Source organism: Myodes glareolus, chromosome 13, assembly GCF_982192425.1.
Source record: "Myodes glareolus chromosome 13, mMyoGla1.1, whole genome shotgun sequence".
Taxonomy (NCBI): Eukaryota; Metazoa; Chordata; class Mammalia; order Rodentia; family Cricetidae; genus Myodes; species Myodes glareolus.
This window is the reverse complement of record NC_142038.1, coordinates 34703611-34730937: the sequence shown is the minus strand read 5'-3', so window position 1 is coordinate 34730937 and position 27327 is coordinate 34703611. Positions and strand designations below refer to the sequence as shown.

The 27327-nt window shown below is 39.6% G+C and overlaps 1 protein-coding gene across 3 annotated transcripts in view; it reads left to right on the top strand.

Moving 5' to 3' along the window:
- Positions 1–1049: 1049 nt before the first annotated feature.
- Positions 1050–27327, top strand: part of Snx2 (sorting nexin 2) — a 42741-nt gene continuing 16463 nt past the window's right edge. Inside the window, exons 1-8 of one of the 3 annotated variants that reach the window (XM_048419183.3) lie at positions 1062–1211; positions 2037–2181; positions 10769–10886; positions 16098–16261; positions 19797–19863; positions 20122–20165; positions 21752–21893; positions 25070–25148. In XM_048419183.3, the coding sequence (XP_048275140.1) occupies positions 10853–10886; positions 16098–16261; positions 19797–19863; positions 20122–20165; positions 21752–21893; positions 25070–25148 (530 nt within the window). In that variant the 5' untranslated portion in view covers positions 1062–1211; positions 2037–2181; positions 10769–10852. Of the gene's footprint in view, positions 1212–2036; positions 2182–9957; positions 10046–10768; positions 10887–16097; positions 16262–19796; positions 19864–20121; positions 20166–21751; positions 21894–25069; positions 25149–27327 lie in introns of all 3 variants that reach the window. The other 2 variants (XM_085699866.2, XM_048419181.3) reach the window with 2 other exon arrangements.

Genomic DNA, 27327 nt, shown 5'->3' with positions numbered 1-27327 from the left:
TCCAACCTGGTCTACATAGAGAGTTCCAGGCCAGCCAGAGCTTCATAGTGAGACCCTATATGGAGAAGAAAAAAAAAAAAAAAAGGAAAGAAAAAGAAAAAAAAATTGTGTGGCTTTCTTGGCATAGTGACACATGGCATAAAGCCTGAGCTTCACATTGACATAGCAATAACAAATCATTCATGAGCTCTCGCTCTCTCTCTCTCTCTCTCTCTCCCTCTCTCTCTCTCTTGCGTTGTTTACGTTTCTATTTTGTGAGATAGGATCTACCATAGTCCAGGCTGACCTTGACCTCCTTCAACTTCTGTTCCTCCAGCTTCAACCTCCCAAGTGCACACTTAGAGACCGTCAATCACACTTCCATCACACCCAGTGTGCGGTGCTGGCGATCATACCAGGGCTTTGTACGTGCTAGGCAAGTACTCTGCTAATGAAGCAACATGCCAAACCCAGGATCCTTTATCTACCTGTTGCACTAACAGGTAGCCACCAGCTGTAAGGATCTATTTAGATAAAAATAAATTGAAATTAAAAAAAAAAACGCGCAGTTTCTCACACTAGCCACATTTCAAGTGCCTCGAAGTCTCCTGCAAACAGTACAGGAAGAGAACACTTTCTTTGTGTCAGCCGTTTCTTATTTCTTATGGACCGCTCTGGCAATACTTGAGTGTGTTTCTCTATCCACTAATAATCATTCGTACCCTGAATCTGTGCATAATCCAAACTCAGAGGCTGAGGTCTAACTCTTCTACCTCCTAGTCCTGTATTAACAAGTGTAAGATTTCTGGACTTTAAGTCTGGTCAGCTTGCGGACAGTAACTAAGTGAGGAGGCCAAGACTCAAACGTGAAAGCAGGCGGAGCGGTGAAGGGGCGGGGCCAGCTTGTAGCTCTGGGGTTTGCCTGCTCTGTCTCAGTCGGGGGCGGAGCCTCGCGCGGGAGGGGAGGGAGACGGTCAGCCCGGGGCGGGGCCTCGGGAGGCGGGGCCTCGAGGGGGCGGGCCGGGAGGCGGTCCAGCCAGCGGGTCGGCGCGCCAGCCCTGCCTTGCGTGCTCACGTGACAGGTCGGCGAGACTCGGCTCTTGCAGTCGTCCAGGCCAGCGAAGATGGCGGCCGAGAGGGAACCTCCTCCGCTGGGGGACGTGAAGCCCACCGACTTTGAGGAGCTGGAGGACGGAGAGGACCTGTTCACCAGCACGGTCTCCACCCTGGAGGTGAGACGGCCCCGCCGAGGAGGCCGCGCCGCGCGTCTCGCCGCCTTTCTCCTGCCGCGACTTGTCCCCTCCCCACTCCCGGGTTTAGCCAGGCCAGGTCCGGTGACACCTGTGACGCCGGCCGCACCTCAGGTGCCTGTCAAGGGGGCTGGGTTGGCCCGGGCGGCCAGGCCTCCGGACTGCAGCCTGCGGGCCTGGGGTGAGACTTCATCCTCCCGGGGCCGGGACCCGCGCACGGAACGCCGTGCTTGCGGGCTCTCGGGCCTTGCGGGTCATTCGCGCCTCTTCCTCCAGGCAGGAAGAAGGCTTGGACCCGCCTCTGGGGTTTCAGCAGCCCCGGGGAGAGGGACTTGTTTCTCTGCCCACCGGAGGGTGTGCCCTGCAAGGGGACCGTGAAGTCATGAACTGAACGCTGCTTATCCGAGGGTCCCTGGGGAGGTCAGGGTGCGCTTTTCACTGTCCTTCATGGACTACCAGTTTTCTTGGAGGTAGGAGCCTCTTTGGTTTTCTTTTTTAAATAGGTAAATGCATTTGAGAGTTAGTAGACTTCTGTTGAGGCGAGATCTCTTGCAGCCCAGGCGGGACTCGAACTCACCATGTAGCTCATCATAGCTTTGAACCTCTGATCTTTCTGCCTCTCCTCTTTCCAAGTGCTGAGATTAGCTGACGTGTGCCACCACTTGGGTTTTAGACATTTTAGGGGCTATCATGCAGGGAAAATACAAAGACTAAGGAGGGTGTAGTCCAGGAAACTTTTATTTTTTTAAATAAGGGAGAAATAGAAACAGATCTCAACTCCTTTTTCCTCTTTTTTCTCATGGTCAGCGATCTCTGTAGCAGAGTGTTCCTGTTTTTGTCAAAGGAAACACCATGAGTTGAACTGTGTTGGCCCGCCAACTTTCTCTAGTCACATTTGAATTGCTTTACATTGGATGAGCGCACATACACCGGAAATCCTAATTTTAAGCATGTAAGCACTTTTCTCAGAAGATTGTTTACCTCAGATAGTTTTTTAATTACATGTATTTATGTATTTATTGTGGATGTGTGTGTGTGCCGGTTGCTTGCATATGAAACTCAAAGGACAACTTTGGGGAGTTGGCTCTCTGTTTACACCGTTGCCAGCAGCTTTACCAGCCGAGCATCTCACTTTTCACCCGCCCTCTACTTTCATACAGAGTTCTCGGCTGTAAGCTTTGTGCGCCTGTTCAGTTCTGCACCAAATCAACTGGAACTGACTGTAAAACACCCTTATCTGAATTTCATTGACTGAAAACTTAAGGGACTGTTCACCACTGAGGACTTTCTACTCATTTTGTCTGTAGTGGTGAGGCCAAACCCCACTTTCTTTGGATGGTAACTTGGTTGTCTATGTGTTCTAAACAAAATCTTGAGTATTTGTATCTTACTGATACTGGTGTACATGTCAAAACCACTATCTCCTAAAATTACTTGGCAGAATATATTTTCCTGGACAGGGAGAGTTAGTATCCTGGTATATTTTGGTCTGTTTTATTTTTTCATAATGTGTGTTGAAAATGTCTGCAGGGCCCTAAAACCTGCATTGTCTTTCCTAGATACAATACACAGAGTAAGAAGAACTGTACAGTCTGTATCTCCAAATATGATGTTTGACCGTTTTTTAAAAGAAAGTTTGCAAAGTTTTATTATGAATGTTCTTATTTTGGTTGCCGCACTGTGAAAGTTGTAAATAAAATTAATTGGTTGTTGACCTACGCCCTTATCTCATGGATTCATATTAAGAAAATGGGTGACTGTAAGATTTTTAGACATGTTTTAAAAATGTTCAGGTTAGCATACATTTCCCCCTCTTCCAAATGTTCAGGAACTGCCTATGAGGGAGGGATCCCGTGCCACTGTTTTCCTTCTCTTTTACATAGTGCATCTTACACTCAGGCTGCAAAAGAATCCACAGCATTCATGCACAGATGCCTGCACCTGACTGAAATTCTATATGTTTAACAAACGCTTTTCTTCTGAAATCAGATCTCTCTTTGTAGCCTAGACTGGCATGGAACTCCCCTTGGCTGAGCCTGAGTGCTAGAATTACACGCATGTACCACTACTCTTGGCTGTAGAGAGGTATTTTTCCTGTACTTCGGTTGAACCTGCTGAATGACATTCCCAGCCCAGATCAGGGTCTTCGATATACAATTGTTTCAGGGGACTTTTTGTACGTAACATGATGCTGTAGGACACTGTAGAGGCCTGCTGAAAAAAAATGATGTGTGTGCATTCCTGAGTATATGCATGTACACAATGTGCATGCAGAAACCCAAGGAGGCCAGAAGAGGTTGTTGGGTCTCCTGGAACTGGAGTTACAGACAGTTGTGAGCCGTCATGTGGGTGCTGGGAATTGAACTTGGGTCTTCTGAAAGATAAGTAAGTACTCTAACCACTGAGCCAACTCTCCAGCCCGAATTATTCCCCGCCCCTTAAATAAAGATGATTATTTTTTAATGTATGAGGGTTTTGTTTCTGTGGTGGTGGTGGCTGCGTTGTGTATGTATACTATGTGCATGGCTCATGCATTCAGAGGTTAGAAGACATCTGGAGTAACTGGAGTTACAGGTAGTTGTAGGCCACCATGTGGGTGCTAGTGAAACTGGGGTTCCTCTGCAAGAACAAATGTTATAACCTCTGTTTGAGCCATCTCTCCAGTCCCTGAATTACTTTTTTGATGTGATTTTGAATTTGGTTTGCAAGTTTATTGACAATTTTTGTGTCTGTGTTCATCAGGGAGATTTGTCTGTAGTTTTCTTTTGTTGTTGTTGTCTGGTTATGCCACCAACACACCACTGGAGTCAGAAGAGTATGAGAGTATGCTTTCCATTTCCCTTTTATGGACTACTTTGTGAATGATTGTTGTTGATTCTTCTTAAAATTAAGAATTTAATTTTAGTTGGTAGAATGCTGTATTGAATGCATCTGGAACTGGATTTCTTTTAGTTGGAAGATTTTTATTGCTGTCTAAATCTTGCTTATTATAGACCTGGTTACATCATTTATCTCTTCTTAGTTTTACTTCAGTAGGTCATATGCATCTAGGAATTAATTTCCTCTTGATGTTCAGATTTAGTGGAATATAAGTATTTTAATTTAAAAGGAATTTATTTTTTATTATGTTTATGTATATCTGTGTGAATGAGTGAGTGTTGCATGTATATGGGTTCCTGTGGACACCAGGAGAGAACATGAGATCTCTTAGATCTAGAGTAAGCCACTTGACATGGATTCTGGAATGGAACCTGGGTCCTCTGGAAGGGCAGCAAGTACTCTTATCTGCTGAGCTATCGCTTTAACCCTTGAAATATACATTCTTGCCAGGTGATGGTGGCACAGGCCTTTAATCCCAGCATTCAGGAGGAAAATGCAAGTGGATCCCTGAGATCAAGGCCAGCCTGGTCTGTAGAGTGAGTGCTAGGACAGGCACCAAAGCTACAGAGAAACCCTGTCTCGGAAAACAAAACAAAAGAAGAAAAATATCCTTATGATTTTATGGCTAATTCTTTTCCACTGTATTGGGGTTTGGGATGTGTGCTACATACAGTGCATATGTGGCAGTCAGGGCTCATTTGGGGAGTTGATTCTTTCAGTTATGTAGGTTCTGGTAAACTTGCGTTGTTGGGCTTGGCTGAGAGCCCCTTTAGCTGTTGAGTCATCTCACCAGCCCAGATTTTCTGACTTTCTTTTTTATTACTTTTTTTCTATAGGGTTTCTCTATGTAGCCCTGGCTGTCCTGGAAATCGATCTGTCGACCAGGCTGACCTCAAACTTGAGATCTGCCTGCCTTCTGAGTGCTAGAATTTAAGGCATGCACCACCGATTTTGACTTTTCATTAGTTTATCTTGTAATGTCTACCTTTTCATCTCTAATCTTAGTAACTTTGTTTATCTCTCTTGGTTTTTTAGTTTAGCTAAATGTTTGTTCCTCTTAATTATCATTTCAAAGAATTAACTCTTCATTGATTTTCAAAAATTTCTTTCTTTTTTTTTTTCGGTTTTTCAAGACAGGGTTTCTCTGTAGCTTTGGAGCCTGTCCTGGAACTAGCTCTTCTTGTAGACCAGGCTGGCTTCGAACTCACAGAGATCCTCCTCTCTCTGCCTCCCGAGTGCTGGGATTAAAGACGTGCACCATCACCACCCAGCCTGATTTTCAAAAATTTCTGTCTTTTATTTCCTGATCTTTTTTTTTTTAATCTACTGACTTTGGGTTTACCTCTTTCTTGTTTTTCCAGAGTACTGAGGTTATGTGAGAGCCCTCTTGATTTTTTTAAAAATAGACACTGGTAGTTAGGAACTTTCTTCTTAGGGCTGTGTTCATTCTATCCTATAGGTTTTTGATAGGTTCTCTGCATTTTCATTCAATTCTCAGATTTTAAAAATTTCCCTCTTGATTTCTTCAGGGACCCATTTATCTTTTAGTTGGGTGTTGTTTAATTCCCATGAGTTTATGTATTTTCTATAGTTTATCTTGCTATTAATTTCTGCTTCATTACATTGTGGCCACATTGGAAACAACAAAAGCTGTTGTAGTTTTCCTGATTCTAATAGGATCTATCTTAGAGAAAATTCCATGGGCTACTGAGAAGAATATGTATTTTTAAAAATATATGTATTTCTTTGGTTTTTCGAGACAGGGTTTCTCTATGTAACCTTGGCTGTTCTAAAACTCACTCTGTAGACCAGACCAGGCTGGCCTTGAACTCTCAGAAATCTGCCTGCCTCTGCCTCAGCTTCCTAGTTCTGGGACTAAAAGCATGCATTCCCCCCTCAGGCTTTATATTTATTTTTTTAAGTTTCGTGTGTGTGGGGTGTGTGTGCGTATGCAGTTGCACGGGTAGAGAGGGATAAGTGAACAATTTTGTGAAATTGGTTCCCCCCCTTCTGTATTTTATTTGTTATTTATTTTAGTGGGATGTCCTGTCTTATTGATGAGAGTAGGGTATTAAAGTCACCATTGTGTTGAGATTAATTTGGTTTTATATTTAGTAGTATTTATTGTAATGAATTGGTGGCATCCATGTTCTGTGTACACGTTTAAATTATAGTCTTGGAGTGCTCCCTTATCAGTATGAAGTGATTTTTCTCTGTCTTTTGGTTTGAAATCTGTCTTCTCAGATGTTAGCAGAATGACACACATATTTACTTCCTGTTTTTCTTTCCGTGGAATATGTTTTCCCCATCCTTTTACTGTAATCTTCCATTTGTCTTTGATGTCAAAGCACATTATTTGGAGGTAGCAAATAGATGGATTCTGTCTTGTTGATTTTTTTTTTTATTTCTTTGTTTTTATGTGTATGGGTATTTTACCTGAATGTTTGTCTTTGCACCATATCCAAGCTTGGTGTCCCCAGAGGCTAGTAGAAGTCTTTGGGTCTCCTGGAAGTAGAATTAAGATGGTTGTGAGCTAGTTGATGATGTGGGTGCTGGGAACTGAACCCGGTTCTCTGCAAGAACAGGAAGTGCTCTTAACTGTTGCGTCATCTCTCTAAAGCCTTGATCTTTAAGTTAAAAAAAATTGTGCCTGTGTTTGCTACAGACCTTGAGAACTAAATGGGTCAGTTAGACACCGGTCACAGTCATTTTTCACCGGCTTCTTTTACAAAGATTGTTACCTGGCTTAATAAATTATTTTATAGCAATTGTATTTTGAAGGAATAGACATTATTGTGTGATGATCTGTTGAGGCTTCTAATCCTCTATCACTTGGAAGTTCTGTTTTTTTATTTTTGTTTACAGTGTGTGTGTGTGTGTGTGTGTGTGTGTGTGTGTATCTTATCGGAGCTGGTTGTTTCTAGCATGTGGATTCTAAGGGTCAAATTCAGGTCATCAACATCCTGCCCACTGAACCATCTTGCTAGTCTTCTTCGTTTTGAGAAGGTTCTCACTTCCATAACCCAGGCTGACCATAGACTTTGAGCAGTTCTTCCTGCCGTAGCCTCTCAAGTGCTGGTGTTGCAAGCATGAACCATCATGCTTCACTTTTCTGAACAGCATTGTTAAGGTACAGCTTATATGCCATATTGTTCACCCATTAGTGTGTGCATTTCAGTGGTTTCTAGTCTAGTGAGACATATGTATCTATTACCATAGTCAATTTTAGAATATTTTCATTATTTCAGAAAGTTAACTTGTACCCTTCAGATGTTGTCCCACCATTTTCCCAGCTTCTAATCTTAATATAGCAACTAATCTATCAATATAGATTTCCCTGTTCTGGAGTTTGAATGAGTAGAACCGTGTGTGTGTGTGTGTGTGTGTGTATGTTTAAGTGTTTTTTTTTCCTGCTCAGAGTGGGGGTGGTGATGTTATCATAGTGCATTGTCTACAGGTATAACCATGTAAATAAATAAAAATAGGGTCTTGCCTTGTAGCTTGTGATCCTCTGGCTTCAGTCTCACCTCAGTGCTACAGTCTCAAAAGTTTGTCACTATGCCTGGCTTCCACTTTCTTGTTAATACTTTCACTGTCATGCTCAGTATCTGTGGAATGCAGAGAGTCACAAAGACTAGGCTTTGGTTTATTTCTCTCCTTTTTTTTTGGTTTGTTGTTGTTGTTGTTTTGGTTTTTTTGAGACAGGATTTCTCTGTATAACAGCTCCTCCAGCTCTCCTGGAACTTGCTCTGTAGACCAGGCTGGCCTCAAACTCACTGCTTGCCTCTGCCTCCTAAGTGCTGGGATTAAAGGTGTGCACCACGGCCTGGCAGCTTTGGTTTTCTTTTAATTCTTGTGTGTGTGTGTGTGTGTGTGTGTGTGTGTGTGTGTGTGTGTGTCTTACTGTGTAGTCTTGGCTACCCTGAAACTAATAATTCTCCTACCTCAGCTTTCCCAGTGTCCAGATGGTGTGAATGCCCTACCATACATGACTGGTTTTCTTTTTCTTTATTTAGTTTTAAATTTTAAAAAAAATGTTGTTTTTGTATGTGTATGCTTATGTGGGTGCCCACAGAGACCAGAAGTAGGTGTTGGATCCCCTGAAGATTGAGTTTATAGGCTGTTGTAAGCTGCCCTATGTGGATGAACTGAGTCCTCTGCTAGAACAGCAGAAACTCTTAACCACTGATCCATCTTTCCAGCTTCCTTGTTTCTGTTCTAAGATGTGATCTCCGGTGGCTCAGGTTGACCCCAGATTTCCTTTGTAGTCCGAGATGGTTTGAACTACTGATCTCCCCACTGCCTCCACAAAATACTGAGATTCCAGATGTACCACCATGCCCAGAAGATGAATGATATCAAAAGATGATTAGAGGAATTGGGTGTGATTCTGTAGTAGAGTTTTTGCCAGGCATGTGTACAGGGCTCTAGGTTCAATGTCAGTCACCACAAAAAACAGAAAGGTAATAAACTACGGAAAGTTTACTAACCAAATAAGAAGATAAAATTTCCTGCCCTTTGAAACTAAGAAATTTTGTTGTAGGTTTACTGTTAATGTGGAAAGGTATGCCATAGACTGCTAGAAATATCTGTAATTTAAATCTAACTCCCCCCTCCCAAACAACCCCTTTTTATCTAAAGAACCTCTACCAGCTGGGTGATAGTGGTGCACACCTTTAATCCCAACCCTCTGGAGCAGAGGCAGGGAGATCTCAGAGTTTAAGGCTGACCTGCTTTGTTGAGCAAAGTGCTGGACAGCCAGGGCCACACAAAGAAACCCTATCTTGGAAAACAAAAAACTAGGTGGTAGTGGTACACATAGCACTTGGGAAGCAGAAGTAGATGGATCTCTTCCAAGTTTAGGCCAACCTGGTCTACATAGTAAGTTCCAGGACAGCCATAAACACAGAGAAACCCTGTCTTGAAAAAACAAAACTCTCTCTCTCTCTCTGGCAAAATGCTTGAGACCTGTGTCAGTTTCGTCACTCGATGGGACTTAGAACCACCATGGAACCATGTCTCTGGGCATATCTTTGTGGGCTTATCCAGATTATGTTAATAGAAGTGGGAAAACATATTACAATGAGTGACCAGTAAAGAAGAGTTTCATATAGGCATAGCATTGTGTAGGAAAAACAGCTGGATATGGTAGAGTTCCAGTCGTCGCAGAATTTGGGAGGGTGAGGCATGAGGGTTTAGGCATCTAGATGTGCGTGGGTCACAGAGACAGACCTAACTGAAGAAGAGAAGGGTAATTTTCCAGATGGGTGTAGTGCACAGCTATGCATATGGGAGGCTGAGGCATGTGAGTGCATCCTGACTATGCTACATATGAGACTCCTTGTCTCAGAAGAAAAGTATTTTGAGAAACAGCATAGCTTTAGTTTGAAAATGTAGAACCTTAGAAATGGCTGTATTCATAATTCATATAGCACTAGATATGTGTGTACCACAGCACACTTGCAGAGGTTCGGAATCAGTTCTCTCAGAGACGGAACTCAGGTCATGAGGTTTGGTAGTAAGAGCCTATTCACTGAGTCACCTCAAGGCTCTATTTTTATTTTATGTACTTTTGGTTTATTTGAGGCAGGGTCTTAAGCTAGTGTTGGACTTCCAATGTTGTTGGAATGAACTCCTAATCCTCTTGCCCCCTCTCCCAGATTCTGGGATTACAGGTGTGTACTATGTGTGTGCCTTTTATTTTCTTAGTCTAAAGCAGGGCTTTGAACTTTGATATACCTGGCCCCCGTAGAAAAATAACCATGATCATAAAAAAAAAAGCACTGACTCTTTTTTAAAAAATAATTTATTTTTTAAAATTTATTTGTTTGTTTATTTTTTGAGACAGGGTTGAAGCCTGCCCTGGAGCTAGCTCTGTAGACCACAGAACTCACAGAGATTCACCTGCCTCTGCCTCTCGAATGTTGGGATTAAAGGTGTGCACCACCACTGCCTGGTTTTATTTTATTTTATGTGCATTGGTATTTTATATGTATGTATGTCTGTGTGAGACTGTCTGATCCTGGAGTTACAGAAAGTTGTAAGCTGCCATGTGGATGCTAGGAATTGAACCTGGTCCTCTGGAAGAGCAGTCAATGTTCTTAACCCCCGAGCTATCTCTTTAGCTCCAAAAGCACCAACTCTTAAAATCAAGGGAAAGCACCGACTCTTAAAATCAAGGGACTTGTTCTGAATTTGGATGTATTGTGGCTAGTATGGTTTTGTTAATTATAACTAAGTATGATAAATTCATACTTCTAAATAAAAAGAATGAGACCTGAGTGAAGTGACTGTTGAGCAAAGGGCACACATTAAAGTGTATTTTTAACCTTAGAGAAGAAAATATAAGTAGCTGTTCTTTTCCTCTCTAATCAAGAGAATATTGGGCTTTTGTTTGTTTGTTTGTTCCCCCCCCCCCCCCCCCCCCCGCCCAAGACAGGGTTTCTTTGTGTCTTTGTGTAACAGCTCTGGCTGTGTTAGAACTTGCTTTGTAGACCTGGCTGGCCTCCAACTCATAGAGATTCGCCTGCCTCTGCCTCCTGAGTGCTAGGATTAAGGCACACACCACCACCGCCCGGCCTGTATTTCTTTAGTTTATGAGATACAGTGAAAAGCAAAGAAGCATTTCAATCCATTGTCTCCTATTGTTCTTTTAACAGTCAAGTCCGTCATCTCCCGAACCAGCCAGTCTTCCTGCAGAAGATATTAGCACAAACTCCAATGGCTCCAAACCTGTAGAAGTCATGCTAGACGATGACAGAGAAGATCTTTTCGCAGGTAGTTGTCATATCTTGATTTTTTTAATGTCAGTATAATAGTGGTATCAATAATAGCCAATTATGATATTATATGCTATTAGAATACTCTCTAAGGCAACTGAATTTTTTTTTGTCTTAATGGTAGCTCTTATTATTACACCCTAAAAAGTGAATCTGAGCATGTCTGAGCATGGCTGCTCCCTATAATCTTAGCATTTGGGACATTGAGGCATGAGGATTGTTGAGTTCAAGGTCAGCCTGGCTTATAGGGTATCACCTATAACCAACCCAGAACAAAACAAAACTTAGGATAGAGACTGTCTAGTAGGGTCACTCTGTAAGAAACACACAGACCATTACAAGAAGCAAAGCTACCCTTTATTTGTAAGCATTTGAAAATAGGGTACATGATATTGACCATACTCTTAGGAAGTAGCAGTGACTGTTGTTTTGGTTGCTGTTGTTACTTACAAATGTCACAAAGCAAAATCAAAGTATGGGTTTAAGAATCACTCTATGTGGGCTAGAGAGATGCCTCAGCGGCTCTTCCAGAGGGACCCAGGGTTGATTCCTAGCACCCGCATGTTGGCTCATAGCCATGTGTTAACTCCAGTTCTAGGGGATTTGATGCCTTCTGGCTTCTGGTGGCACCAGGCATACATGTGGTACATAGAAATACCTGCAGGCAAAACACCCATACACATAAAAAAGCATCACTGTGTGTTACAGTTTGTTGTTAGGTAAGTTGATGGTTGAGTTTGTTTTGGATGTAATATAAGGATAGAATTTGGTGTAGTTCATTCTAACATAAACAATGCTTGACTCTTAAACAATTATACCTTAAAATTAAGATTTAAGTTAATGTTTAATATTGAAAAGAAAAATTTAAATTTTAATATGGACACAAAATTAAAATAGTAAATATTTTTTATTTAGCAATGTAATTTAAATAATTTGCTTTTATTGAATTATTAATATTCTCAACTTCTGTAGTAGTTCATATTCAGATCATTCTGTGCTCCTTGGTATAATTATGCTTGAAGGTACAATTCTTTATTACAAAAGTTCATGTAATTTCCATTTTGATAGCCTGATAAAGAGTGTTGAGAGTGTGAGGCCAGCCTTGGCTATATAATGAATAACAAGATCAGGGATATCAAGACTCTGTTCAAGAAAAGAAGAAAGAACAACAGTATATTGTCAGCATTTGTGTAAAGACTAAAGAATTTGGTGTTGGTGAGAAGGAATCCGTGGGTAAAGTTCTTCCTGTACAACACTGACTATTTTTGAGTTTGAGCCAGTGAACCCTCAGGAAATGGAGGGAACTGACTCCTGAAAATTGTCCTCTGACCTCTACATACTCTGTGACACGTATTCCTGCACTGCCATACGTACACCATGCATACGTACTCTCGCAACAAAAGTTTAAATGAAATGATTTTTAAGCTTTACAATTTAACTTAGCTGTGTTTTATAATGACATCTTTAAGTGATCTAAGACATTTTTGTAAAAAATATACTCTGTTTGGTTCATATTTATAATGTATTTAAGAAGATCTATGTCTTCCTATAGAAGAGTATGACGCTAGGAACTTGTAAAAGCAGCATATACTATCAATCCGGGTGATGAAACTTGTTGTCTAGTAGTAGTAATACATTTTCAGTGCATAGAATTTAGATCTGGCTAAAGCAAAGTAGCCATTGTGACTTATAAGCCAAAAAGAAACCAGATTATGTTGGTGTGTATCTGTTGTGTTTTAGATAACTTAAATAGTTTATGGGTTGTTCATAACAGCATCATACTGGGAAAAAGTTAACTATGGCATGTTGTTAGTTCTTTATAAGATGTTCACCAAATGGGTTCAACTATCTAACCCTTCTCCATTTGGCATTCTTCAAGAATGCCTGAATTTTGATAAAATCAGTGTATGTTCACCCTCAAGTTATAGCTCTCTATATTCCTTAACCTTTTAGATCTGTTTGGAACTAAGCCCTCTGTATCTTCAGTTGTTTACTTAAGCTAAAAGAAGTCATATCAGCCATTTAAAGTCTGGACATAGTCATACACACCCTGATTTCAGCACTTCGGGGATGGCAACTGTAGGATCAGATGCTCCTCAGTAACATGAATTGGAGGATTCATGAGACCATGTCTTTTGTTGTTGTTGTTTGTAACGTGAGGGGCCATCTTGTTGGGGTATCTATCCCGCCCAGTACCCCACAGCCGGCAAGCCCCAAAGAAAATCACACACAGGACTCCATAAGATTATAAACTGATTGGCCCATCAGCTCAGTCTTCTTATTAACTAATTCTTACATCTTACAGTAACCCATAATTCTTGTCTGTGTTAGCCATGTGGCTCAGTACCTTTTCCAGCTGACAGCTCACATGTTGCTTCTTCGGTGATCTGGGCAGGAGTGGTGGAGGGAACTTCCTGCTTCCCAGAATATTCCTGTTCTCATCGCCCCACCTCTACTTCCTGTTTGGTTGACCCACCTATACTTCCTGCCTGGCCAATCAGTGTTTTATTAAAATGCATGATTGACAGAATACAGATAATTCTCCCGCAGCAGTTGTTTTTCACTGTGTAGCCTTGCTGGCCTAGAACTAGCTCTGTAGAACAGGCTGTCCCTGAACCTAGATAGCTCTGCCTGTCTCTGCCTCCCAAGTCATGAGCCACCGCTGCCAGCTCAGACCATGTCTTAAAAACCAAACAGCAAAAAAAAATTTAAGGCAGACCATCTGTATGCTGAACCTAAGCCTATCTATTTGATTTCTTCTCTTTCCATATTAGTTGCTTAGATCATGCCTTACTTAAAGTCCTTTGTTGTTGAAGCAGCTATTAGTACATGCACCTAAAGCTTCGCATCAATGTAGTAAAATGTCATTGAGAAATTCTGAATGACTTTAAATAGTGCTTTTCAACCTTCCTAATGCCCTGACCCTTTAGTACAGTTTCTTATGCTGTGGTGACCCCTAACCAACCATAAAATTATTCTGTTGCTACTTCATAACTGTAATTTTTCTGCTGTTATGAATCATAATGTAAAATGGGAGGTCGCAACCCACAAGTTGAGAACTGCTGTGTTTAAACGATATCAGTGGATTCTGTTGTTGGTTTGTTATTGCTTGTGTGTTGTTGCTGTAGCAGTTCTTCCTCGGGGTTCATGGGGCTTGACGGGCTCTGCTGCTGCTTATGTTCAGGTTGATGCTTCAACCATTTATAAACTTCTCACGTCTTGGTTTCTTTGAAAATTTATTTTTATATGTATGAGTGTTTTTTTTTCATTTGTATATGTGCACCAACTGCATGCAGTGCCTGTAGAAGCACTAGATTTCCTGGAACTGGAGTTGTGGGTGGTTATGTATTATAGATGAGCTGCCATTGGGTTCTGGAAACCAGAAGAGCAGCCAGCAATCTTAACTGCTGAGGCATCCCCTCTAGCCCATACCTAGTTTTGATGTACTACTTTTGACTTTCATACATTGTTCGCTGTTTTTTGTTTTTGAGACAAGATTTCACTATGTCGATCAAGCCTCAAACTCATAGGGATCTACTGTTTCTGCCTCCCAAGTGCTGGGATTAAAGGCAAACATCACCATGTCAAGCTTATTGCTAGCTATTTTCTCTTTCAAATAATTTTTACTATATTTACTTATTTATTAATTCATTTCTGTGTGTGTGTGTAATTTGTGTGTGTATATATGTACATACCACCCCATGTGCATGGAGGTCAGAGGAAAACTTGTAGAAGTTAGCTCTCTTCCTACCATGTGGGTCCCAATAATCAAACTTGTGTCAGGCTTGGTGGAGAGCACCTTTACCCAGTGAACCGTTCTCTGGTCCTGTTTTCATTTCTTAAAAAAAGTAATAAATACTAGCAGTCTACAAAGGCTGAAGTGGTATCTAAACTTTTAGTGTGTTCTGTCAGGGGCGTAGGTGGTCTATTGTATCTGTGGTTTATATTTTCCCCTTTGGAAAGTTTTTAGTTATTAGTCATCTTTCTTTTAATACAAAAACATGAAGAGATCCATACCTTGTCAACATTAAATAGCCAATCCAAATCATTGATAGCATGTCCAGCTGTGTGATTTCAAGTTGGCTGCTTCCAATGGGACAACATTGTTGTCAGTGGACAACAATTACTGCTTTACCCAAATTACAAGAATCCAGAAACTGTAGACTGGAAACCATTGGCCTGATCACTTATTTGCCTATAATTTCATCTTCTTGATATCAATTCTATAAGCCAACAGGACTGTTTTGTCTTAGACTCACTGATTAAATGCCTTTTTTTTTTTTGCTTACACTTATTCTGCTATTCTATTTGCATGAATTTTTCCCCAAGTTCTTCCTATAACTATTTAAACTATCTCAAATCAGAGTCAGAGACTATTTCTGATTTTCTTTACCCTGAAGTATTGACTCCTGTGTCTACTCAATTTATAGTGTTTATTCTACCATTTATATAGTAATTGGATGTCTTATAACATTCTTTGTTATTCTTTTAAGTCTTTTATTATTATTTAACATTCCACATGTCTTGTTTTCTTAACTAGATTATAAACTCCCTGAGGGCAGGTATGATTTTTTTTTCCATTTCTTTGTGTTTCTTCATTGCATTTAGCACAGTATTACATAGTCTGTAGATTTCAGTTTATTGTTGTGGTTTGACTTTAAATATATTTAATTTTAGATATTTCAAGTGAATGAGTGTTTAAAATTAAAACCTAAACATCTCTTTGATTTGTGTCATATTTGTATATCCAACTAATACTCAGTAATCTTTGGCAATTAATTGCTTTAGATTACTAACTTGGTGGGTTTTTCCATAACAGAATTTTAAGCCCAAAGGTAGTCTTCTTCCATAAAATTTGTTTTCATATGTATGCAATAATCATTAGCCTGAATAAAATAATAGAAAGGTAAGCTACCGCATGTAAGATGTATTACAATCCAAACACAAATGAATGTGGAAATGAAAAATGAAATTGTGTTTCTCCTAGTAAAGATAATTAAGCTGATTTAATACTGTTCTTCACAAACACAGTTCCTGATTATTGTAAAGTTTTCATAAACAACTAAATAATTAGTTGCATAAAGTCCCTTGTAGTGATAACTTAAAAAACATGGTACTTTTGAGACTTGTTTGTAGGTATGTTTTTCATATTTCTTGAACTGCTATATGCTGTAATTTCTTTGATTAACTTGTTTAATTTATGTCTTAGAAGCCACAGAAGAAGTTTCTTTGGACAGTCCAGAAAGAGAGCCCATCCTCTCCTCCGAGCCTTCTCCTGCAGTCACTCCTGTCACGCCTACTGCACTCATTGCTCCTAGAATCGAATCCAAGAGCATTTCTGCTCCAGTGATCTTTGATAGATCCAGGGAAGAGGTATGGAGAGATATTTATAATTCTAGGTTAATATGGAAAGAATACTTGTCTATTTCTTACCCAGCACTTCTCTCTTGTTAATTTATTCTTAATCAAAGCCTTTCAGACATTTTAGATGGAAGACTATACTAAGACAGGTGTGGTGGCGCATGTCTATAATCCCAATACTTGGGGAGACAGAGGCAGGAAGCTCTCTGTTAGAAGCTAGCCTGACTCTACAATTCAGTTCTAACCTAGCTAGGGTTGGAGAGTGAGCCCTGGTGTTAAAACACATATACAAAACACACACACACACACACACACACACACAGAGAGAGAGAGAGAGAGAGAGAGAGAGAGAGAGAGAGAGAGAGAGAGAGAGAATTCACTGAGATCCTCCTCTTTCCTCTACCTTCCGAGTGCTGGGATTAAAGATGTGCACCACCACCACCCTGATTTGATTTTTGAAATGGTCGGTTTTTCTCTGTAGCTCATGCTGGCCTGGAACTCATAGTATCCCGACTGGCTTACAATTCACAGCAATGCTCCCACCCCCGAACCCTACCACTTAATCTTCTAAAATCAAAGATTTTGAAGCTGGAATGTAGCTCAGTGGTACAGTGCCTCATATGCTCAGGACCCTAGATTTTATTTTATCTCCACAACTACAAACAAACAAACAAACAAACAAACAAAAGACTGATGAGTAAATTGGTGTATTGAACATTTGTGGTCTTATGATTAAGAGTGCTAGCTAGCATCTGTGTATTTTTGCAGCACTGAGGATTGGACCCTGGGGCTCTTGCATGATAGTTAACTGTTTACCTCTGAACTGTATGCTCAGCCCAAGCCTTTATTTTTGAAATGCCTCAAAATTTTAGTTTTAAAAGAAAGAGGTACAGATCAGTTAAAGTTGCTTTCTCATGCCCTAATAATCCTTTTACTTTATAAAAGATAGAATTATTAAGAAGTGTCACATTTGGAAAAGAAAAAAGCATGGTGTGAAGGTTATTTTAAATATAAACATTTAAAATTATTCAACTAGAAACTTGTAACCAGTGTAATCATAATTAAATAATGACTATATACAAATGTGAATAACCTCCAAAATAATACAAAGGGAAAGTAGTAAGATATAAATAAATAAGTACTCACACTGTATGATTCCATGATATGAACATTAAACACAGATAAAATTAGTGAACAGTATATGCAACCTTAGATACCAAGGTTGCAGCTGAGTTGGCAGGGTGACGCGGTTGGGACTGGGAGGCAAGTTGTAAAAGGGTCTTGGGGATGTACTCATTGCCTGCATTTCTCATTTGGGTTCTGGTTATAAAGATGAGTTCATCTTATGAGAGTTTATTGAACTGTCCACTTGGCAGTTAATACATTTTTCTACTATAGAAAGGTGACTTTGAAAAGAAAGATAGTTAGGAAAATATGTTTTTGTTATAGCTTTATATTATTAATATTGCCTTGACATTTTGGAGATTTAAGACTCTGAGATTTATTGTCTTTTGTTTTGCGCTTTTATTAAGTGCTGTGGATAGAATCCTGGCCTTGCTTATGCTAGGCAGCCACATTCCCTCTGAGTGACACACTCCTAGCTGACCTTTCTACAAACTCTTCCTGAAATACTTGGGTTTTGTTTGTTTGGTTGGTTTTTTGTTTTGTTTTTCAACAGACCAGACTGACCTTGAACTGAGGGATTCAGCTGCCCTGAGTCCTGGGATCAAAGGCTTGGATCACCTTGGGCCCAGCTGAAATTCTTTTGTTTGTTTGTAATTTTTTTAAATTTACTTATTGTTATTTTAAGTACATTGGTGTTTTACCTGCATATATGTTTGTGTAAAGGTGTCGGGTCCCCTGGAACTGGAGTTACAGACAGTTGTGAGCCACCATGTGGTGATAGGAATTGAGCCTGGTTTTTCTGGAAGAGCTGCCTGTGCTCTTAACTGCTGAGCCATTTCTCCAGCCCCAAAATGCTTGTTTTTGAATTGCCTTCAAAAAGACGTCTCTGTAGTCCAGTCAAGTTATTTTTTTTCCCATTTGTTGATTTTGAAAATGAGTTTTACAGGATCTTTATTGTCTTAGAAAAAAATTTTTTATTAGATTATTACAGAAAGCATTGTGTTAAAGTTGGTTTTAGATATAATTTCTATAAGTATGTAAGTTACTATTGGTACAAGGAATGGGTTCTTTTTAGTTATTCAGGATTGGAAATTACGGGGCAGGGGCTGGGACTGGGGTAATGACTTAGATAATGTGTGTGTGGTTCGGATACCCTGATGGACATAAATGCCAAGTGGATGTGGACAGCTGTCCTGCAATCCCAGTATTAGAGAGGGAGTAAGATAGCTAACTAGAGTAGCCAAACTGTGCGGGAGGGAAGCTAAATAAAGTAAGGCAATGAGCATCTATCTAAATCTAAAGATTCCATTTATCAGCTGGGTGTGGTGGAGCACACCTGCAATCCCAGCACACAGGAGGTAGAGGCAGGAGGAGTAAGAGATTCCATAATGAGCAACAATAACAACAGTACAAAATCCACAATATTTAAAAAATCACATTTCTTTTTTTCCTTTTTAAAAAGTTTTCTGTCATTTTTTCTATACATCTATTGAGTTAAGACAAAAATTCCTGTTCTCCAAATGATCTTTATTATTTTAGAGTTTTGTTTGTTCGCAGTCAGCATATATGAAAGCTTCTGTTTTGAAATTATTGTCATAAAACTCTAGTAGACATAATTAGTAAAAACTAGTTGTTGGCATTGTGACAGTAATATAAGTTGGAATTTTAAAATTTTGTATATTTTGAAAATTTTATACATGAGTGCTGTATTTTATGACTGTCCACTGGGTATTAGATCACCCATTAGTGGGGTCATCCCTAGAAAAAAAACAGATTCTCCCTCTCTGGGCAGCCAGTGTTGCCTGTAACTCTTCCTCTATGGGTAGGAGCTTGTGAAATGTCTCCCACCTACACATTGGCTTATCGGTTGGTGTTATCATATGTCTTGTTGAGGCAACCATATTCCTGAGGTTTCGTGGGTGTAGCTTTACCATCATGCCTAAAAGACAATACTCAGCAGTGGGCTTGCTGGTCATCTGGCTCTTACAATCTTTCTGCCCCCACTTTCATGATTTTCCCTGAGACTTAGATGTAGGAGTTATGTTGGGCTCTATCAGTTGGGCATGTGGCAGTCTCTCATTCTCTATATGTTGACTAGCTGTGTCTCTATCATAGTCTCTGACCTTTGCAAAAAAAAAAAAAAAAAAAGAAGAAGTTTCTATGTTGTTGGGTAAAAGTTACACCTATTTGTGGGTATAAGGATAAGTATTTCCAATATGATTAGAAATTATATTGGTTTAGAGAAATGACAGAAGTAGGCTCTCTTTAGGGCACAGGACCTTTGTAGACACAGATAGCCAGCCAGAACTGCAGTACTAGGCATAACTTCCCTCCTGTTGACAGGGTCATGCATCCAGTTAGACAGCTGCTGGTTACCTTCAAGAGAAATGGAATTTTTTAACATGAAAATATGCTTTTATAGATTGAAGAAGAAGCAAATGGAGATATTTTTGATATAGAAATTGGTGTGTCAGATCCAGAAAAAGTTGGTGAGTTATTATTTTTTGTACTTGTTTTGATTAGCTTGTTAGATCCTATAGTTTTCCACTTAAGTATATGGTTACAGTGTTTTTTCTTTAAAATTTTTTTGTGACTTTTATTTTAAAACATTTAACTCAATTAATTTATTTTGGTGGTACTAAGAATTAAACCCAGGGTCTTACACACACTGGGCAAACAGTCTACCTTTTACCTCCTCCAGCCCAGCATTTGAATTGTAATAATATTCTTTGGCTTTTTCTTTATAGGTGATGGCATGAATGCTTACATGGCATATAGAGTAACAACAAAGGTGAGCTTTTGCTTCTTCAATGAAATGTTGGCCCCCTCCCTCTGTATAGTAGAGAGGATGTGCGTGTAAGGAGGAGCATATGCAGGAAGTGACCTAACATAGACCGGGAGGTTAGGCATGAGCAAAGGAGTTCTAAAGTGAGACAGAGATGAGGGAATGGGAAGAAGCAGGATACTGCTTCCAGACAAAAAGATCTGCTGTGTAAAAGCCCAGAGTCGAGGCATTTTGCTTTCTAGAGTCTCATCTGTGACTCTGACTGAATTCACATTGTGGATTTTGAGTATTTCATCCTTAGCATACAGGAGAGCTGTTAGAGAGGATCAGACATGGGACTATGAGATTTTTGTTAGGACAGCTCTGTCTTAACTCAGTGTGAATTGGAGGATCCAGCTGGATGGTGGTGGTGCGCACCTTTTAATCCCAGCACTTGGGAGGCAGAGGCAGGTGAATCTCTGTGAGTTTGAGGCTAGCCTGATCTACAGAGCTAGTTCCAGCACAACTAAAGGTACACAGAGAAACCCTGTCTCAAAAAACCAAAAAAAAAAAAAAAAAAAAAAAAAGAAAGAAAGAAAGAAAAAGGAAAAAAAAGAATTGGAGGATCCAAGTACAGATCAAGATTTCCAGTTAAAGATCATGACAGTTATTAAAGGGTTAAGTCTTGAAACAGAAAGCAAGTCTGTCCAAATGATCTTAGCTTTATACTGAGGGGGTAGCTCAGCTAGTTAGAGTACCTGCCTAACATGCATGAAGCCCTGGGTTCATTCACCAATATACAGAAAAAAAGGGAAGTGGTGAACACCTGTGATTTCAGTACTCAGGAGGTAGGTAGGGGCAGGAGGAGCAGAAAGAAGTTCATAGTGAGTGCTAAGCCAGCTTGAGACACACAAACAGCTGCAGCAGGGGAGGGCATTGATACTTAATACTGAAAAAACAGTTTTGAAAGTAATCAACATGAATGCTCTTTAATTATGTAGGTGGGACAATCAATAATGTTTGAGTATAAGGCATGAGGAAGATATTTATTTATGATATAGGAACTTTGTAGTTTGAGGTGGCATAAGTTTTGTTAATTGATGAAACAAATGTTATGGTTTCAGGCTATGTTGCAAGCACCTGCAAATAGCAGTAAATAGTAGAGGAAAGTGCTGTCCTTAGGGGACTCTTACTCTAACAGGGAAAATTCAGTGAGCTTTGTGTGGAGCTGCCTCCACACAAATGGTCTGGGCCATGGAGAAATATTGAAGAATCAGTAGCCTATTCATCATGAGTTCAAAGCTAGCCTAGGTGCTGTATAAACCTGTCTCAAACCAAAATGGGGAAAATCATTAGCTAAAGTATGGTAGAGAAGGTGTTATAGGTCAAACATAGAATAAAGCAAGTGTTTTCTAACTTTTTATATTACTTTTAAAAAACTATGTCTTGAGCCCTAAATTTTAGTTTAGTTGTTGTTGTTGTCTTTAAGCCACACTACGTACTCTGTATTCGTTTTCAAAATAGAGCAGACTGTTCATGTAGTTATGTGCAGCATTAATTTGTAAATGATCGCTTTCTGTTAACAGTGTGAAATACCTGTTCTTCATTTGTAGACTTCCCTTTCCATGTTCAGTAAGAGTGAATTTTCAGTCAAAAGAAGATTCAGTGACTTTCTTGGTTTGCATAGCAAATTAGCAAGCAAATATTTACATGTTGGTTACATTGTGCCACCAGCTCCAGAAAAGAGTATAGTAGGTAAGCATAAGTCAGAACATTTCTTTTTACTGTTCCTAATTCAATTTTAGCTGTCATGGTTTATTAATCACTTAATCATCCCTAATCAGGGCTCCTGTCTAGAGGTGCAGGTTTATATGTGCTGTGATGCTCCTGTGTATTCTTTTTTTGTTGTTTTGTTTTTTGAGACAGGGATTCTCTGTAGCTTTGGAGCCTGTCCTGGAACTAGCTCTTGTAGACCAGGCTGGCCTCAAACTCACAGAGATCCACCTGCCTCTGCCTCCCAAGTACTGAGATTAAAGGTGTGTGCCACCACCGCCTGGCTTCCTGTGTATTCTTGAAGAATGTGTAGATTGCAATTTTAGTTTATAACATATAAATACCTGGTTGTTGAATATTTGGTTGAAATTGATTAAATTGAAGGAGGTTAGAAGCTTAACTTTCTAGGGTCGTTAGAATACCAATTTACTGAGTCCTTTTCTAGTGATATTTAATGTTGTTAAGATGTTAGTGTTTTTGTCTAAGAGCTAGGTTTTGTTTGGTGTTCAGCTATATATTGTCCAAAGAAAAGTTCAATTTAACCTTGCTCTTTTAAAAGCTATTTAAATTCATCTTAGCTTCTTGAGTTCCCAGCCAGGTTTAGTGAGATTCTGCCTGAAATAAAACAAACAAACAAACAAAAAATTTCTACTCTGATCACCAGTAAGGGCTTAGTTAACAAAATTCAAAATTTTTAAAAGAAGCAGAAAGCCTTCATTTCGTGTACTATAACTTTTTGCTACTGTACTTACTATGTGTGTTGAGGTGTCACTCTTGCCACCATATGCATATGGAGGTCAGGACAGTTTATGGAAGTTGGTGCTCTCCTTCTGTGTGGATCTCTGGGAGTGAACTCAAACTAGTCAGGTTTGGCAGCAAGCATCTTCATACACTGAGCCATCTCACTGGCCCCCATTGTTCCACTTTTAAGACTTTGGTTTTGACTGGGTGGTGTTGATGCTCGCCCTTAATCCCAACACTTGGGAGGCAGAGGCAAAGGCAGGCGGATCTCTGTGAGTTCGAGGCCAGCCTGGACTACAGAGCAAGTTCTAGTACAGGCTCCAAAGCTACACAGTCTCAACAAACAAACAAAAATTTATATCTTAAAATTTGTACGTTATTATCAGTCTGTTTAAGTCCTATATTTTTAATGACCCCCATTTTAATTTTCTTTACATTCAACATTATTACTCTGAAATATATTTAAAATGAATTTTGCTGATCGTTAGTTTTATTAAATGTTTGGCTTGAAAATTCATTTTATAATTTATAATTTTGAAACTTGATGCCTTCAAATGAATTTGTTATTTGTTATATCCTTTTCTTGACCCTTAAATACAAAACTTTCTGGGTTAGGCTTTTTTTCAAGATAGGTCCTCACTGTGTAGCCCCAGTTATCTTATAACTCTGTAGACCAGGCTGGTCTCAAATTCGCAGATCCTCCTGCCTCTGCCTCTGGAGTGCTGGGATTAAAAGCTTCCCCACCCTTGGATTAGTTGTTTTGTGATGGGGACTGAGCTCAGGGACTTCAGCATGCTAGGTGCACAACACTACCAAATTTTCTTTAAAAAAATAATAAAATAAAAAATACTGTATTGTTTTAGAAGTGTCAAATATATTTAAAATGGGTTGAGCTCCTGATCTTCCTATACTTCCCAAGTGTTCAAATTATAGATGTGGATCATCATGCTTGCTTGCTTGCTTCCTTCTTTCTCTCCCTCCCTCCCTTCCTTCCTTTTCTTTCTTTCTTTTGAGACAGAGTCTTACTGTGTAGCCTATACTAGCCTGAAACTCACAGTCCACTTATCTCATTCTCTCAAGTGCTGGGACTATAGGCATCTGCTACCACACTTGTGTAGGTGTATAGATTTTTAAAGTACTATGTATCTTTTACTGAGATGGCAGAGTACAAAGAGTAGCTTTCTGGGAAGCTGTAACTGCCACTGAAATGAAACTGCCTTAGCGTATGACTTACCACTTTTAGCAGGACTTCAACTGAATTAAAAACACGAGTCTTTCTACACTATTGGAAAAGGAGCAGCCAGACACAAACATGCATCTTTATAACACCAGCACTGGGGGGACTTAAGCAGGATGAGTAGTTGAGACCTTGGTTCTATGGAACAAAGACAAAATGACAAAAACAAGCCGAATGTTGGTGGCGCACACCTTTAATAATCCTAGCACTCAGGAGGCAGAGGCAGGCAGATCTCTGTGAGTTGGAGGCCAATCTGGTCTACAGAGTGAGTTCCAGTACAGCCAGAGCTACACAGAGAAACTCTGTCTCCAAAACAAAACAAAAAACCAAACAAAAAAAGACAAACAGCAGAACTAGTCATGACAAATAGGAACATGCTAGTTCTGAAGCAGGGAAAGCATTTAGCAAATTCATCAATTATATCTAACACATTTTATCCTTCCATAAAGACTTTTATTGACATTAATTAGCTTAGTTTTTTTTAAACTCCCCATTTTATGTGTTGAAATGTAGGCCTGGGGCCTAAGGAGACGACTCAGCAAAGTACTTGCCACTTCTGTAAAAAGCTGGAGTTTGCTTCCCAGGACCATGTTAGGTGTCTCACAACTGCATTTAACTTCAGTTCCAGAGGATCTGCTGTCCTCATCTGGCCTCTGCAATACCTATATGCATGTGTACATAATGAAATACACACATACACAGAAGTAAATAATGAAGTCATTTTAAAAAAGAAATGTAGGGAAAAGAATCAAGTTGGGGATCTAGGCCAGAAGTAGAGTTCTTGTTTAGCATTCATAAGACTTTGGGTTCAAGTCCAGGTCTAGGGAGAAAATAATCTTGGAATATCAAAACCATTGTTTTTAAAGTGTGAAATACCACAAATAATGAAATTTTTATATAAGCTTTTCTATAAACTTATTGTGTGAGTTCAAACCCCATAAATATAAGTCATGATGTACTTTGTTTACATGTTCCTGCCATAGATATTTATTCATTAGAGATATTAATACATCATGAGATGTAATTCTTCAAAATGGGTTTCTCTTTAAATAAGATCCCAGTTACCAACATATTACACATTATTATATAGTTAAAAGTATATTTTGATTATGAAGATATTATGGCCTGTTTTATAATAATCTAAAAAAATTCTTACAAATTTCTTCCAACTTTTTCAAAGGTATGACCAAGGTCAAAGTAGGTAAAGAAGACTCATCATCCACTGAGTTTGTAGAGAAACGACGAGCGGCACTGGAGAGGTAATTCCAAGTCATAGTACCTCATGCTTTATAGTCTGACAGTACAACTCCTGTTTCTGGATCTTCTTACAAGCAGGAAAATGTTAGGATTAGATCATAATCACCAAGAGCACTAACAATATGACTGTAGTTATAAGAGGGAAACATGGAAGCTGTGCTTGCAGGACTTGATAGAATGTTTGAGGAAGCTGTGTGTGGTGTACACTCCTGCAATCCCAGTATTCAATAAACTGGCAGAAGGACTTTCAGCCCGGGCCTGTCCTGGGCTACATAGAAAGACCCAGTTATTTGTATAAATCTGTTTTTAAAAATTAGATTTATTTTAATGTGTTTGAGTGCTTTGCCTCGTTGTAAACATATTCACCACATGCAGGCTTGGTGCCTGTGGTGTTTAGAAGAGTGGGTCGAACCTCCTGAAACTGGAGTTACAGATGGTTGTGAACCACCATGTGGCTGCTGGGAACCAGACCTGAATCTTCTCCAAGAAAAGCAACTGTTTATAATTACTAAGCCATCTCTCCATTCCTAAGTTATTTTTTTATTTGAATAATTATTTGGTATAAGCACTCTTAAACAGTGAAAACTGCATGTGTGTGCCCTCTCATTTTTGTGTACTTGATTTTGACTTTAATGGATAGCAATGTTACATTTTGTTTATTCATTATGTAATTAGGGGCTAATTATAAATATGTTATATCTCCCTTTCGAGTATATAACTTTATATGTCCTATAGATTTAAAGACTTGCTTTCTTCTTTCCTCTTTGAGACAAGTTCTCACTGTGCAGTCTGGCTGGCCTTGAACATAGAGATCAGCCTGCCTCTGCTTCCTACAGTACTAGGATCAAAGGCATACACTGCCATATCTGGCTTAAAACTTATCTTTTTAATGGCAGACTAGAATATTTCTACTCCCAACTTAACATGCAGCCTGCCCGCCCTCCCTCCCTCCCTTCTTCTCTCCCTCCTTCCCCTCTCTCACTCCTCCTCCTCCTCCCTCCCTCTCTCTCGGTTTTTCAAGACAGAATTTCTCAGTAACAGCCATAGCTGTGCTGGAACTAGCTCTATAGACCAGGCTGACCTTGGACTCACAGAGGTCTGCCTGCCTCTACCCGTATAGTCCTCTCTTCTTGTGCTGAAATGTGAAAACAAAAGCGAGACTATCAGAAGTCAACTTTACAGTACAACAAACCTTTTTCTGTTTGCTCTGTTTTTTGTAGGTAGGGTCTTAATATGTATTTTTTGCTGTCCTGTAATTCACTCTGTAGACAAGGCAAGTCCTAACTCAGAGGTCTGCCTGCCTCTGCCTCCCAAGTGCTGGCATCAAAGGTGTGCACCACTACACCCTTTGAGGAAGGTTAAAAAGTTTGGATGACAAGCTGACTCAGAAACTAAGACTTGTGCCAAGGACGTGGTATTTGATGCTTCAGTATCTTTCTAGTTTGACTGTACCATATAGTCCATTAGGGTAGCTTCATACAATACAAAGTATCTTTTAATTTCAGTAGTTCCTTAAAAGTCTATCTAAAAATTACACTACTAAAAATCACAATAATAAAAATATTTTTTATATAAAACTAGAAAGAAAAAATAGTTAAGTATCTAAACACCCCCCATACTCAGTAAAGTAAGCACAGATTACTTTTATTAAGAGTATATTAGGGCCTGGTGGTGGTACATTGCCTTTAATCCCAGCACTTGGGAGGTAAAGAGAGGTGGAACTCTGTGAGTTCGACACCAGCCTGGTCTACAAGAGCTAGTTCCAGGACAGGCACCAAAGCTATACAGAGAAACCCTGTCTCAAAAAAACAAAAACAAACAAACAAAAGAGTATATTAGGTAGGCATTGTGACTCATCTGTAATTTTACCTGGGAGTCTAAATGAGGCATAAAACAGACGAACAAAAATGCAAAAGGCAAGCAAGCATATTTTAAGCCAGACCAACACAGGTAAAGACATTCAGAGAGGTATGATTTAGAATGGCTTTCCACTTGAAATCTGTCCTGTACTATCATATTTATGTATTAAGTTACTTTAGCAAGAAGTAACTTAAGCATATGTTATCTTTAAATGAACTGGTTAGAATCAGTGTTCATTTCAAGCACCTAAAAAAACTCCATTTGCAAAAAAAAAAAAGATTATGATGGATTGAGTAATCCTACTCTTTCACTTCAAGGAAT